Source organism: Globicephala melas, chromosome 10, assembly GCF_963455315.2.
Source record: "Globicephala melas chromosome 10, mGloMel1.2, whole genome shotgun sequence".
Lineage (NCBI taxonomy): Eukaryota > Metazoa > Chordata > Mammalia > Artiodactyla > Delphinidae > Globicephala > Globicephala melas.
This window is the reverse complement of record NC_083323.1, coordinates 9,075,904-9,091,332: the sequence shown is the minus strand read 5'-3', so window position 1 is coordinate 9,091,332 and position 15,429 is coordinate 9,075,904. Positions and strand designations below refer to the sequence as shown.

The 15,429-nt window shown below is 54.5% G+C and overlaps 1 protein-coding gene across 2 annotated transcripts in view; it reads left to right on the top strand.

The window, feature by feature from the left end:
- SYNGR1 (synaptogyrin 1) overlaps positions 1–15,347 on the top strand; it is a 28,984-nt gene extending 13,637 nt beyond the window's left edge. The window contains exons 2-4 of one of the 2 annotated variants that reach the window (XM_030855916.3): positions 5,648–5,885; positions 7,293–7,432; positions 11,515–15,347. In XM_030855916.3, coding sequence (XP_030711776.1) covers positions 5,648–5,885; positions 7,293–7,432; positions 11,515–11,736 — 600 coding nt within the window. In that variant the 3' untranslated portion in view covers positions 11,737–15,347. The other variant, XM_030855917.3, reaches the window with a different exon arrangement.
- Positions 15,348–15,429: the final 82 nt, after the last annotated feature.

Here is a 15,429-nt window from a genome sequence, read left to right as displayed (position 1 = left end):
CCCCTCGACCACTGCCACCTCTTCCCAGCACTTGCCACCGTGAGTTATTGCCTCAATTATCTTTTCCACTTGTTTAGTGTCAGTCTGGCATTTTTTGGTTGTTTACTCTGCATCACATGCTCTTCCTTACACGTAGGACCTCATTTATTCCTCACAAAATGTCAGTGGTTTAGGTGCTATTGTTGTTGGGAACTGAGACTCAGAGAGGTTAAGCCCAAGGTCACCCCGCTAGACAAGGGGCCAGGCTCTCGCCCCCTCACTCCTGTAGCTCCAGATGGTCAGCTCCCCGACAGCAGGGGCTCCACGGACGTGGTCCCCCTTGACGCCCCCTCCCAGCACAGTGCAAGGCACTGAGAAGCCTGTGACCTGTGATGAATGCCTGACGGAGGCCCAAGTCTGCAGGAGGGAGCCGGGGGCGGAGAGGAGGGCGGGGAGCCCAGGGGCTGAAGGACTGGCTGCAGGGAGCTGGCAGGCCAGCCCTGTCAGTTCCGTGGCCCCGCCCGGTCAGGTCCAGGAGGCTGTTTAATCTTGCTCCTTCCCCTCTTGGGGACACGCCCTCACCAGCACTTTCCTCCTGGCGTCTCTGAGGACTCCCTGCTCCTCTCCCCCAAGAGGGCCCGTCTTAATGCTTCCTCCTCTGCTGTCCCCAACGCCCAGACTTCCGCCCACCTGCTGCCCCCAGCCCTCCACTCAGCCTGCTTTAGGGAAGGGGTCCACCCTTGTTCCAGCCCCCAGGGAGCGTGTCTTCTCTCCCAGGGCCTCTGGAGAAGGGAGTTAACCTTTAACGAAGTCCTGCCTGCTGTGCTCTGTGTACTTGTGTATAATGCTTCCATCAGCCCTGGAGGGAAGGTTAATTTTTACAGAGGACCAATCTGAGGCTCAGAGAGGTTAAGTCGTTTGCCTGAGGCCACACAGCATGAGCAGCAGGCCTGGGATTTGAATCCAGCAGGTCTGTGTGACTCCTCAGTGTCTGAAGTCTCTGTCTAATCAAGAGGCTTTTCCATTTTGCTGGATTGGTGATGTCTGATGACATTGGGACTGGGCCTCAGATTCCCAGCCTGGCAGTTTTCTGGTAGGAGCCTTGGACTTGTCTTGGTGCACAGGCCCAAGGGGCTGTGTGAGTGGTGGTCCCTGGAGTTGTGCAGTGCACGGCCCAGGCAGCTGGCTGTCAGAGCCCGCCTTTGTCTCCCAGTGGCGTCTTCGTTGCTTGTCTGGGCTGTCAGTAGCCCAGGGGTCCCTTTGACAGTTGCTCTGAAGTCTGGACTTCGTGCATCTCCCCTCCTGTGCCCCTGAACGCCAGACTTGCCATTCCAGTCCCACGGCCTGTTCCCATCACACTGATGCTTTCCTACTGATCCCCTGGGTCTCTGGAAATAAAGGGTCACGCCTGCTTCAGGGCCCACCTCCTGAGGCTGAGGGTCAGCTTGGTCAGGTGGAAGAGAGCGTAGGGCTGAGGTTCAAGAGACCTGGGTTCAAGTTCAGCCTGTACCCTGACAACAGTGTCACCTTCTCTTTCTGAGCCTCAGTTTTCCTTCTCTGTCAATTGGGGGCAGTACGAATTGCCCTTGCTGCTCCACGCGGAGATTGTGAAGATGCAGAGCCTGTGACCGGGCAGAGCTGTGTGCCAGGAGGCCTGCACTGGTCTGCAGGTTGAGGTGACATGTACATTCCCAAATCAGGACTGGCACATGTGTGGCTCACAGGCCACCGCTGCCCATTTCAGTGCCCGTGGCTGAACCAGGACACAGCACCCCCCGCATCCTTTCTTTTGTTTTTTGAATTGCAGAAAAATTCATATTACCCACAATAACCCATTTTAAAGTATACAGTTCAGTAGCATTTAGTGGATTCTCGATGTTGTACAACTACCACCTGTCTAGTTTCGAAACTTTTTCATCACCCCATAAATACCCCCCATACCCATGAAGTAATCACTCCTCATTCTTCCCTCCCCCAGCCCCCGGTAACCTCTAGTCTGCTTTTTGTCTCTATTTTGCCTATTCTGGGTATGATACATAAAAGAAATCATAATACTGACCTTTGGTGTCTGGGCTTCTATCACTTCTTTCTTCACCTGTTTTAAGGTTCATCCAGTTGCAGCATATATCAGAACTCTGTCCCTTTTTATGGCTGAATAATATTCCATTGTATGGATGTGCCATTCATCCATTCATGGACATTTGGGTCAGAATCCTTGTTAACGCAAGTGTCATGAACCAGCGGTCTCCAAACCTTAGTTCGTGCCGTCCTTCAGGAAAAATTTTTGAATCAGTCCTCCCATTAAACATAAATTTGAAACCCACGCACCTATGGTCAGTTAATCTATGACACAGGAGGCAAGAATATACAGTGGAGAAAAGACAGTCTCTTCAACAAGTAGTGCTGGAAAAACTGGAGAGCTACATGGAAAAGAATAAAATCAGAGTGTTCTCTAACACCATATACAAAAATAAACTTCAAAATGGATTAAAGACCTAAATGTAAGACTGGAAACCATAAAACTCCTAGAGGAAAACATAGGCAGAATACTCTTTGACATAAATCATAGCAGTATTTTTTTGGAATTATCTCCTAAAGCAAAGGAAATAAAGGCAAAAATAAACAAATGGGACCTAATTAAACTTAAAACCTTTTGCACAGCAAAGGAAACATGAACAAAACAAAAACACAACCCTACTGAACGGGAGGAAATATTTGCAAATGATATGACTGGTAAGAGGTTAATATCCAACATATATAAACAGCTCATACAACTCAACATCAAAAAAACAACCTGATTAAAAAATGGACAGGAGACCTGAATAGACATTTTTCCAGAGAGGAAATGCAGATGGCCAGCAGGCACATAAAAAATGCTCACCATCGCTAATCGTCAGGGAAACGCAAATCAAAACAAAAATGAGATATCATATCACACCTGTCAGAATGGTTATCATCAGAAAGAACATAGGGACTTCCCTGGTGGTCCAGTGGGTAAGACTTCACACTTCCAATGCGGGGGGCCCGGGTTTTATCCCTGGTCAGGGAACTAGATCCTGCATGCATGCTGCAACTAAGAGTCCAAATGCTGCAACTAAAGATCCCGCATGCTGCAATGAAGACCCGGTGCAGCCAAAATAAATAAATAAATAATAAATAGATAGATAAATAAATATTTTTTTAAAAAGAACACAAATAACAAATGTTGACGAGGATGTGGAGAAAAGGGAACCCTCCTACACTGTTGGTGGGAATGTAAATTGGTGCAGCCACTGTGGAAAACAGTATGGAGGTTTCTCAAAAAACTAAAAATAGAACTACCGTATGACCCAGCAATTCCACTCCTGGACATATATCTGAAAAAAACAAAAACACCGACTTGAAAAGATACATGCACCCCAATGTTCATGCATTATTTACAGTTGCCAAGAAATGGAAGCAACCTAAGTGTCCATCAACAGATGAATGGATAAAGAAGATGTGGTACATGTTGTATATATATATAATGGAATACTACTCAGCCATAAAAAAGAATGAAATTTTGCCATTGCAGCAACATGGGTGGACTTGGAGGGTATTATGCTAAGTGAAATAAGTCAGACAGAGAGACAGGTACTGTGTATCACTCATATGTGGAATCTAAAAAACACAACAAACTAGTGAATATAACAAAAAAGAAGCAGACTCACAGATATAGAGAACAAGCTAGTGGTTACTAGTGGGGATTAAGAGGTACAAACTATTACATATAAAATAAGCTACAAGGATTTATTGTACAACAAGGGACTATAGCCAATATTTTATAATAACTATAAATGGAATATAACCTTTAAAAATTGTGAATCACTATATTGTATACTTGTAACTTATATAATATTGTACATCAACTATACTTCAATAAGAAATGTGGATTTGTTTTATATATATTACTGCTACACTAATATGTCCAGTACATTATAAAACCCATGTAAAGTGTAGACATCTTAAAAAGATACAATTTAAAAAATGATGCTGCTTGTATTTTTTCTCACACCTGCGCTGGAGTCACTTCCCATCATGGGTGTTAGCTAAGGACAAAAACGTGTCTGGGTCATATTGAAATTCTAGTTCCTTATTATAGAAAAGTTGGAAAGCAAAGTGAAGTGGACAATGGACAATAAACGCTCTGCAGCCTGCACCTCAAGTTCACTGTAGGCCACACCTGAGGTTCTGTTTTCCTGTTTGTGTGTTTGTCTGTTGGGTCTGGGCCTCCTCATAATCATAGTTTCTGGGGAGGCGAGAGGTAGGAGGAAAAAGCATGAACTTCAGAGTCAGGTCCCTGGGTTTGAAGCCAGCTCTGCCACGTACCAGCTGTGTGACTCTGGGCACATTCACCAATACCTATACCTTCCCTGCTTCATCTGCAAAATGCCGATGATGCTGATTGTCCTCGTTAGCTGCTGCTGTGTAACAAGACACCCCAAAATGTAGTGGCTTAAAACAACAAACATTTGTTATCTCACAGTTTCTGTGGCCAGGAATCTGCTTAGCGAGGTGCCACTGCCTCTCACATCATGGTGTCAGCCAGGGCTGCGGTCTCATCTGAAGGCTGAGGGAGGATCCATTGTCAAGCTCACTTACATGGTGCTGGCCGGACTCGTTCCCTGTGGGCCGCGGGGCTCAGTTCCCTGCTGGCTGTTGACTGGAGGCCTCTCAGTTCCATGCTGCGTGTGTTTCTCCATAAGGCAGCTCAAAACCTGGCAGCTGCTTCAATCAGAGCAAGCAAGTGAGAGGAGTCAGGAGGGGGTGAGCACGATGGAGGCCAGGTCTTTGTAACCTCCTCGCGCAAGCGACATCCTGTCACTTTTTGACGTATTCTGTTTGTTTAGAAGCAAATCGCTAGGCTCAGCCCACAGTCTAGGGGAAGGAGATTGCACAAACGCGGAATACCAGGAGGTGGGGTCTTAGGGGACCACCTCTGCTGGCTGCCAGCCCAGCTGAAATAGACCTGTCTTGGAAGTTGTTGGGGAGCACTTAAGGAGGTAACACATGTTACACTTGGGGTCCTGCAAGTAATTGACCTGTTGCTCTGTAATTGACAGGATTGTGACTGTTGTATTTTTTTCATTTATCATTCTTTCCACTTGTCAGGGCCTGGGCAACAGGGAAGGGTGGGACCAAGGACAGGGCCTGAGACCCCAGAACAGCCCGTGGCTCTGCAGAGCAGAGGGGAGCACAGAATGGGGCTGGGCACGTGCCCACATCCGGGGGAATAAGCTGGGGGCTTGCTGGCTTGGCAGTTTACCACCCAGAGGGCTGAGACCTCTTCTCCTGGGAGGCCAGGTCCAGTCCTAGAGGAACTGTGGTATCAGGGCCCAGGAAGACCTCTCAGCACCTGGCTGGAAGGGGAGTGGGGCCACATCTGTGGTCAGAGGGTCCTCAGTGCCTGCAGCTGAAGAAGAAGGCGATTGACCCCGCCTGTGCTGTGTGACCCCAAGCAAGTTCCCTTCCCTCTCTGGGCCTGCCCTCTGAAATGCATGCTTAACACCGGCCCTGTGGCTGTTTGGGGTGAAGAGGGCTCACAGAGAGGCAGGCAGCGGGGCCGAGGGGGTTGGCAGCCCTCCCCTCCCCTGGGGCTGGTACTGGGAGGGGTCTCACGCCTGCCCCTGCCCCTCCCCCGCCACCGCAGGTGTTCTCCATCGTGGTGTTCGGCTCCATCGTGAATGAGGGCTACCTCAATAGCCCCTCAGAGAGCAAGGAGTTTTGCATCTACAACCGCAACCCCAATGCCTGCGGCTACGGCGTGACCGTGGGCGTGCTTGCCTTCCTCACCTGCCTGCTCTACCTGGCCCTGGACGTGTACTTCCCGCAGATCAGCAGTGTCAAGGACCGTAAGAAGGCCGTCCTGTCTGACATCGGCGTCTCGGGTGAGCCCCCATCCCAGTGGGCACCCCCCAACCCCAGCACAACAGAGTCCGCAGGGGGCTGTCCTGGCCGTGGTCCTCCTCAGCCTCACGCACACCTGGGAGGCGGCTGCCACCCTTCTCCCTATTTTCCAGATGGGGAAACTGAGGTACAGGCAGGTGAAGAGACAGACTTGGGGTCACAGGGCTGGCAGCAGGGAAGGGTGGAACCAGGGCTGGGCTGAGACCCCAGAACAGCCCACAGCTCACGCGGGGAGGGGAGCACAACGACCAGAGGAGTCACCCCTTCTTTCAGTGGCCTCCTCTGGCCCCTTCCCTGGTGGAGCCCCGTGAGAAGTAAGCAAGGCAATGGCTGAAGGCCCTAGCACACAGTAGGTACCCCGGGAGGGTCAGGACCTGGAGCTGGGGAGCCACCGTGACCTGCCACCCTTGCCCTTCAGAAATGGCCTTTGGCAGAAGTACCCTGGTCTCTGTCCCCATGAGTTCCGAGAGACTGATTGGAGGGTGCTTGGATTTGGTGTCACTGGCCTGGGGTTGTGGTCTCAGGTGTCTGGCTGGGACCTCCCCCCACTTCCTGGCCCCAGGACTCTCAGGATGTGCCTGGCTTGCAGGCAGTGAGGCCCGGGGTCCCTTAGACTCGAAGGAACTAGAATGACATGAGTGGTTCTCAAACTTCGTTCCATGGAGCCCCTGGGTTCCCCAGCAGTGTCTCTGGGAGGGGCTGGGCTCTAGGCACCACCCCCGGCACACACGCTTTTTATCCTGAGCAGCTCTGGACTTCTATGGATAGACTGTGGGCATCTAGAGATCTTGTTGCCACAGGGCTCGCACCACTAAACTCCCCAGACCTCGGCTCTCCAAGGGCCCCTCACTAACCTCGGGGCCTTGTGAGGCTGCAGTCACACTAGTGGTTGAGACTCTGACCTGCTGGCCCCGGCGTCCCCTCATCCTCCCCTGCCCAGTTCTCTGGGAGGCTGCAGGGTTGGGTGGACGCTTCCCCCAGAGAGCTGCAGGTCTCAGGGTGGACCATGGGTCAGTCAGGGATTCAGCCAGGAAACGTGTGTTGGCTGAGGTTAGAGACACGCCGGCCGAGGCTGACTGACTTTTCTCTGTCTCTCCTCCCCTCTGTGTCTCCCTCCCTCTCACTGCCCGGCCCTCCCTGGATCTGCTCCCGGCCTGGCTGGTCCCTTTCTGTGGTCTCTCTCCCGCTCTGCATCTGACCGGCCTCTCTGTTTCCGCCTGCACCTTGCCTGTGCTCTCCCCACTCTGACCCCCACCTCCTCTCCCTTTGGGGGTGGGGGAGCGTGGGAGACGTGCTCTTGAACGTCCCCCGTTCCTCGGTTTCCAATCGCCTCCCTCTTCGCCCTCTCTCCCCACGCGGGCGTCTGCCTGGCCCCGCGCACACCCCAGCCTTCTGGGCCTTCCTGTGGTTCGTGGGCTTCTGCTACCTGGCCAACCAGTGGCAGGTCTCCAAGGACAGCCCGCTGAACGAAGGGACAGACGCGGCCCGGGCTGCCATCGCCTTCTCCTTCTTCTCCATCTTCACGTGGGTGAGTATACCGCCCACCCAGCCCACACTCGCCGGCCCCAGCCAGGCTCCCGGGCTGGTGGCCTTTGAGCATAGCCATGGACTCTGTTCTGCTTCCCTCCTCAATGCTCATGGCGGGGCTGCTCCCTGAGGAAGGAGACTGTCCAGCAAAGACAGTCAGGTGGTGGTGGCAGACCCTGGCTTTGGTGCAGAGCACCATTCCTGTGGTAATGGACTCCCCCCCCAACCACTCCAATAGTTGGGTGGTAGGTAGTTACTGTCCCCTTTTACAGATGACAAAGCTGAGGCCTAGATGGGAAGATAAGGCCTTGAGGTTCAAGGCAGGGAAGGAGCCCAAGCAGAGAGTCAGGAGACCTGGGTCAAATCGTGGGGCTGCCTCTAATTTTCTGGGCCTCTGTCTTCCCATCTGTAAAGTGGGGAGATTGGATTTGCTGTGGGGTGTGTCACAAACGCAGATGGCCACGGGGCAGGCAGGATGTGAGAAGGTGTGAGTGGACCGGGTGGCATGTGCACACCGTCCTAAAAGGGTACCCTCTGCCCGGCCCCTGTTCTGAGCAGTAATGGGGACCCACAGAGGCCAGGTCTTCCTGTTTTCCCAGGGAGCCCAGAAGTCTGAATTTCTATGAGAAATCTGATCTTTATGTGTTAGCAATTTGTTCAAGTTTAAAAAAATATATTGTGTGGGTCCAAAAAAGCATGTCTCTGGGCCCCACTGGCCAGAGGTCACCCCTTTGCAGGCTCTAGACCACGTGGTGTTGAGCACCCATCAGCGTGACAGCAAGGCTGGTCCTTCTTTCCCACTGGTTCCAGGTCCTCTCGATTTACTTTTTCTTCTCTCGTCTCCCTCCTGCAGATATCTGGGGTTATATAGGCTCCGTTGCCACATTTCAAGGGTTCTCGCCTCCCCTCTGACAGTGCCCCCTTCCCTCCAGACCTTCCAGCTGTCCTGACCCCTCCTGTGAAGCCTTGCTGCAGCCAGCCTTCCCTGTCCCCCCTGCCCTCCTGGGCCTGTCCTAGACTTCTTCCTTTTTTGTGGGCTCCTGGCTATCCCTTTTCTCTTGGGGGCGGGGCTTGCAGAGGAGAAGTGGGTGATTGGACACCAGGACTTCCAGGGGTGGGTCTGAAAGCCTGACTGACAGGTGCCCACCAGCCCACTGCAGTCAGCCTCCCTGCCGGCACCTCTGCCTCTCCCTGTTCTTCCCCGCCGGCCTCACACCTGCTGTCTCCTGGCAGAGCCTGACCGCAGCCTTGGCCGTGCGGAGATTCAAGGACCTTACCTTCCAGGAGGAATACAGCACGCTGTTTCCCAGCTCAGCACAGCCGTAGGCCCGCCCGGCTTCCAGAGGCAGGGAGCCCTAATCATGCCCAGTGGCAAGGTTGGGGGGCAGCCCACTTCCTGGACCGGCCAAGATGCCAGGGCGTGCAGGGCGGTGGAAAGCTGGCTAGAGGGGCCAGTTAAGACTCACCATTCGCTCATTGCCTCCTTTGTTTATTCTTCATGTGTCCGTTCATTCAGTAAACATTTATTGAGCAACTGTTATGTGCCTAGTGATGAATCAGATGTGGTCCCTGGCCCCAGGAGCCCACATCCTGGGGAGGCGAAGACAGACAAACCGAAACCTCCCCCAAATGTACTGCACAGGTTGTAGAAGGGCTGGAGGTGGCTCCACACATGGGCTGTCAGGGTGCCGAGCTGTGGGCTGAGAGCCTGTCCCATGGCTGCAACATGAAGGCCGATTTTCCAGTCGCCATGGAGGCTGGCTGCCAAGGGGGGTCTGGCCCAGGACATCAGAAGACTCATGGTCTGGCTCTGCTCTCGTGTGCTTTGTGACCCTGGGCAGACCTGTGCACCTCTCTGAGCCTCAGTCTACTTCCCTGGACTGAGGAGTGATAATGGACCAGCCTCTCAGGGCTGTTGCACAGATGAAACAAAGCTTGGCACAGGGCTTGGCACAGAGATGCTCAATAAATGTAGGTTCTTTTGTTCATTCATTCATTCATTCATTCTCTCCAAGGAGTCAAGGACACCTTCATAATCTCTACTTTGGGAGTGATTCCCGTGTGGTGAATCCCTGTTCTTCCAAAGGACCTTGGCCCCCATTTCTACACAGGTTCCCTCTGCTGCCCTGGAGTACAAACTGGCCCCCAGGGCAAAGCACTGCACGGTGGAAATGCCACAGAGAGTGCACCTGCTCTGAAGAAGCAGGGCCAGGTGGACCACCAGGTCCCTGGGCTCTGAACAGAACGCCCAGCCTCACCTCTGCACCCCAGTCCAGCAGGGGCCCACACCCCTCCATGGCTCCTGTCTGTGGCTCTCTGAACTGGCTGGCTAAGGGAGGCCTTGACTCAGTGGGGATGGAGGAGTGACCACAGATATAGCACTAGGTGCCTGTAGCTAGAGGCCCCTTCCTGGAAGGGTCTGCAGAGGTCATGTGCTCCAGCCCTCTGCCTCCGTGCAGACCCCAGTGGAGCCAGGGAGCTGTGGGAGGACCAGGTCTGCAGAAGTTCCTCTCGGGGACTCATTCATTCATTCATTCATTCCCCTTGTGCTCTTGTGGGCTCACTGATGGCTCAAGGGTGCTGACAACGTTGCTGGTACCCCAGGGGGGACTTTCCACCTCCCTGCTTCTCCAGGCTCCTGCATCCGAGTGCCCCACAGCCAGGACCTCTTACCAACATAGTGGAAAATACAGGAGGGCCACTCCTAACTTCCTCAGCCCACCTCCTTGAGGCCTGGTCTGCCTTTCCCAGGCCCCTGGCCCTTTGCCCCCTGCCTCTCACCCATTGACCCTTTTGGGTTCCTGGTTGACTCAGTGCCTTGTCAGCAGGCTGATCAAAAGGAAGGAGGTGGGGAGGGCCGTGGCCTGGGAAGGGGCAGGACCCCTGTGTTTAGGTCTGGGTTCTGGCACTGACTGCCATGAGGCCACCCTTTTCTAGGCCTCAGTCTTCCCAGACCCCAAACAAGGGTATGTAGAACATTAGCATTTTCCCATCACAGGCAGATTACCTGGACTGGGAAGGTCTCTGGAGAAGACTTTCAGTGCAAACCTATAAACATTGTCGTTTAATGACAGATTTAATTTATTCCCTAGCTTGGTGTGATCAGTGTCATTGTCCTTCATAACAATGTAACTGCTTTTACTGGAAAAGAACTTCCCGCCTATGCATTTATGCGGTAGACAAGTCTTTCCCAACTGGGTCCTGTGAAAAAAGGGCTTCAGTGGTTGGATAAGGTTGGCAAATGTTGCTTGCCATAGTTTTCCCCTTGGGGATCCCAGCATATATTAGTCATTAGTCAAAGCTCTGACAAGTCCTATAGTCTTCTATTTAACTCAGTTTCCCAAACTTGTTTGGTGAAGCATTTCAGTTAGAATTAGGTTCAGTGACAAATGACAGAAATCACAAATGACAGTGGTTTAAACAAAGTCTAAGTCTGGGAAGACAGTCCAGGGCTGGCATAGTGGCTCCAGAAGTCTATAGTGACCCAGACTTCGTCCATCCCTATAATTTGGCTCATGGACCTCATGGTCCATTATGACAACTAGAGCGCCCGCTATCACACCTGCATTCCAGGCATCAGGTCAAAGGGTGGGACAGAGAACTTGGGGGTGACCCATTGACTAGAACTTAGTCATATGGCTATGCCTAACTGCAAGAGAGACAGAATAGCTTTTAGGAGGTGCCGACATTTCTCTGTCCCACCAAAACCTTTTTTCTCCATTCCATCTAACTCCCTAAGAACACATCTTGAGAAGGATGCTGTGGGCCTTGGGGGCATTTTAACACTCCAAAATGAAGACTCTAGAATTTTTGTTGACCCAGAGTGACCTCTGGGATTAGGGGCCATAGGGCAGGTGATTTCTGAAGTTCTTTGTGGCTAGAGAGTGTGGTTCTGGGCTGGCTTCGAGGACGGCCTTCCCTCCTCCCCAGTCAAGCTTGTTTCATCTTCTGTGTTTTGAGGATATTTAACCCTCTATTGCCCGTGTCCTGTGGACTAACCTCTACTAACCCAGTGCTCTTGTCTGTCTTTCCCCTAACCGTCCCCTCCCGCCTGTCCTTGTCCCCGCCGACCCCCGTCCCCAGGCGGGCCAGGCTGTGCTGGCCTTCCAGAGGTACCAGATTGGCGCAGACTCGGCCCTCTTCTCCCAGGACTACATGGACCCCAGCCAGGACTCCAGCATGCCTTACGCCCCCTACGTGGAGCCCAGCACCGGGCCAGACACCACCGGCATGGGTGGCACCTACCAGCAGCCGGCCAGCGCCTTTGAGCCCGAGCCCCAGGGCTACCAGTCACAGGGCTACTGAGCCACAGTGACCACCTGCCCCCCGCCTGCCTGTGACCTGCCCCAGCTGCCCCCTGCTCCCCTTCACACCCGGCCCCCTTCTCCCTCCCAGGCTGCCCTACCCGGTCCCTCCAGGTGGTTCCACTGAGGTCCAGGGCAGCTCGGGTGGGATGGGGCAGTGAGGTGTTGGGGGGGTATCCACATGTGTGTGCAGGTGTGTTCAGCAGGGCCCTGGGGTGTTTGCATTCGTTCCTTGTGTCTTCGAGCGTTCGTTGAGCACCTACTATATATCAGGCCTGTGCTTGGCATGAGTGCTGAAAGACAAATGGTCCCTGGAAATGGGGAAGAGGAGATGTGGAGGAGGCCCTACTGGTACCAGAAGTAGGAATGGAGAGAAAACTAGACCCGGAGGATGCTGGGAAGGTTTGGCTGCAGGGTGTGAGCACCCACAGGACACTGGGGGCTGTCACCCGCTAGGAGTGATACAACTGCCCTGCTAGGAGTGTTGGCCTGTCTCCATTTTATGGCTGAGGAAACTGAGGCCTGGAGAGGTCAAGGTCACTCACCCAGGGTCATTCAGGCAGCCAGTGATAGAGATGGGGCCAAGCCCAGGCCCCTGACTACAGAGCACCTGCTGTCCCCTGGCCTTCCCACCATCCCCCCTCCCCGAGCTGGGGGCTCCACCGCTCAGTGCTACCGTCACTCTGGGAGGGCTTGGGGACCTCAGCCCGTGAGACACCCTGATTCTGCTGCAAGCCAGGGGCCTGCTCTTCCCCGACTGTTCCCTCAAGTGGGACAGCCCTGCCTCCAGGCCCCTCTCCCCACATCCCGCCAGCCCCTCCCCTGGCCGCCTCCCAGGGCGGGAGAGCCAAGAGGGCGGGCCTGGCTCCCGTGTGCTGCTCCGTGCTGCGCGTATCCCGCCAGGAGCTCCAGCACGCCTTTGTGGCCTCCTGGCGACTGACCATGTCCCTGCCTCTCGGAGGGGCTCGCTATGTCCCTGCCCGGGGCCGAGTGGACGAGGAGGCCTGGATGGGGAGCACGTCGCCCAAGGTTACAGTGAGTGAGTGGCAGGGCTGGGCTTGCTACCTGGTCTCCTTGGTCCCAGCTACCCAGCAGGTGCCCCATTCCCTGCCCTTGTGACCTCCCAGGAAACAGAACTGATCTGGGACACTGTGTCATCTTCCCTCATTTGGGGTCAGCCAGGGTCCCAGGGGCTGGGACAGCCAAGCCAAAGCCTTCCAGAAGGCCTGCCAATGGCCGGTCTCCCTATGGGAAGACAGGGGCTCTAGACCCAGCAAGGCCAGCCTGCAGTTGCTGTCGTGGGACAAACTGTCCTCAAGATGAACGGTGAGAGCCCCTGGGGCGTGGAAGGCTCCGGGAGGCCACAGGCTGTAGGAGAGAGGGTGGCAGGTGTCCTCAAAGGCACAGGGAGGGTTGTGGGGGACAGGGAGGGACTCTTACACAACGTGGGCTCTCCACTGAGCCTTAAGGGTTGGGGAGGCCTTGAAGAGGGGAGAGGTGTGGAGAGACATGGGGCCCAGCGTCCACCAGCCAGTGCCTCAGGAAGCAGGGCACTGGGATTGCAGGTCAGCACGGTGCTGGGTGTTCCCACCACCAGCCCCCACGAGAACCCTAAGGGGCAGGTAATATTTGTTCACTTGCCTGTTGATTCAGCAGTTATGGGGCATCTGTGCTGGGAATATAGAGGGTGGGGTCCCTGCCCTCAAGGAGCCGACAGTCGTCAGAGGTGAGCATTAAACCGACAGCTGTATCCAGGGTCCGTTACAGGGGTGAGGCGCTATGCGAGTGCATGACGGGCTGCGGCTCCCCAAGGAGGGGCCCTGAGGATGGGCAGCAGTTAGCTTGGCAATGAGGGAAGGAGAGGAAATTTCCTAGGCAGAGAAGAAGCATCGTTGTCCCCACTTAAGGGGAAACTGAGGCTCAGCACGTGAATTAGCAGTGGAGCATGGATCAGGTCTGGTCAAGTCCTCCCAAGAGGCAGCGGTGACGGGAGAGGACCCCAGGCAGCCAAGTGACAGCTGCTTGTTGCTGACTTCAGTTTTCCACATCTGGGGAAGGGGCTCTATCTATGGTTCTCTCCCCCTGGGTGGCCCAAGTGGGGACAGGATGGGGCTCTGGTATCTGCCAGGTTGAGCAGTGGAACTGGTACCAGAGCAGCGGTTTGCGGAAAAGGTAAGGGTGGGAGTGGGTGTGTTTCTGGCAGAGAGAAGCTCTGTGCCCACGTAGGATTCTATGAGAAGTCCTCTCCCTCCCCCACTCCCCACCAAAAACATCCCTTGCTGATGGGCACCAGGACACCCCAGGGTGCTGCCCATCTCTTCCCCTGGGCACCGACCAGCTGCTGGTGATGCTGGGCTAGAGGGCAGGATACCATTTAAACTTTACCCGGTCGCTGGGTGTTTATTACAGACTCTACCTGCCACCCCAGAATGGGAAAACTTACAAGGCCCTGCCAGGATTGGGGGCTGCTGAATCATCACTCAGCATCCCCACTAGTCCTGGGGTGCTGCCCAGACAGGGTCCCGTGGTCAGGCTGTGCTGCGGCGGGGGTGAGAAACAGGAGCAGGGATTTGCAGGGCGGGAGTTGATTGAGACCCAGGGCTCCCGACTCCCCTGCTGAGTGGTTGGTGGGGAAGCCCTGCTCCTTCTGTTGGCTGAGGACAGCCCCCGGGGACCCCAAGCTTAGAGCCTGTGCTCACAGGCCAGCGGTATCCCCTTTTCCCTCCCTGCTGCCCCCCTCTGCCTCCCCCTTGCTTCCAAGCCCTTCCTTGGAGAAGGGCACCCCTGCAGTCCGACCTTGCCGAGTTTGGGCTCCCTCCTCCCGTCAAGCGCAAGAGAGGGCCAAGGAAAACTGGGTTCCACACAAGTTTAGAGCTGCACGGACGCTTAGGGGTGGTAGAGTCTGGGCCAGGAAGACAGTGACTTGTCCAAAGTCAAGCACAGAGCCAGAGGTTCGGGATCCAGGTCTCCTGTCTCCGAGTTGACACTCGTCCTGCTCCATCACAGGCATCTGGTCCACCTGGGTGTGTAACAATTGAGGGACTAACTCCCAGAGTGCTGGCATCTGCTCCCCACTCCACCCTTCCCTGGTGGTTCTTGATCTTCGAAGACTGTTGGGGGTCCCAGGCTTCCCCCCACATTACCCCTCGGGAGCCCCCAACCTTGGCCCAAGACCCCTTTGATTCTCTAAGGAGCACAAAGGGGGAGCACCCCTCCCAAGAGTTTGTGGGAGGATGGACTTGTCCATCCGTCTCCCAGCGCTGCCCCTTGATGTGACGCTCGCCATCCCCTGGTGCCCACAACCCTTGTCTGGGTGCCCTGGCCCTTCCTGCAGCGTTACTGCCTGTGTATAGTATAAATATATATATTTTCTGTATATAAGATGTATAATATAAGGCTCCACAAATATATCTCTGTGTGCGTGTGTGTGCAGTGAATGGCAGTCCCCATCCTGGGCCCCCACTCTGGACTCCCCCACCACCTGGTTAAGTCTCAAGAGTGAATCCTGTGGCCCCATGGCACCCTCCTCTATGACATCCGTCCATTTGTGGTGAACCAAGTGAAGGTGGTGACTTCTGGTGACATAGTAATAAAGTGAAGACTCCAAACCCACCAGTGGACTGCAGAGTGTCGGTGTTTTTTTGGTTCTTGGTGAGTGTGGCTTGGCATTTGCCCATCCCCTCTGTCTCCCCTG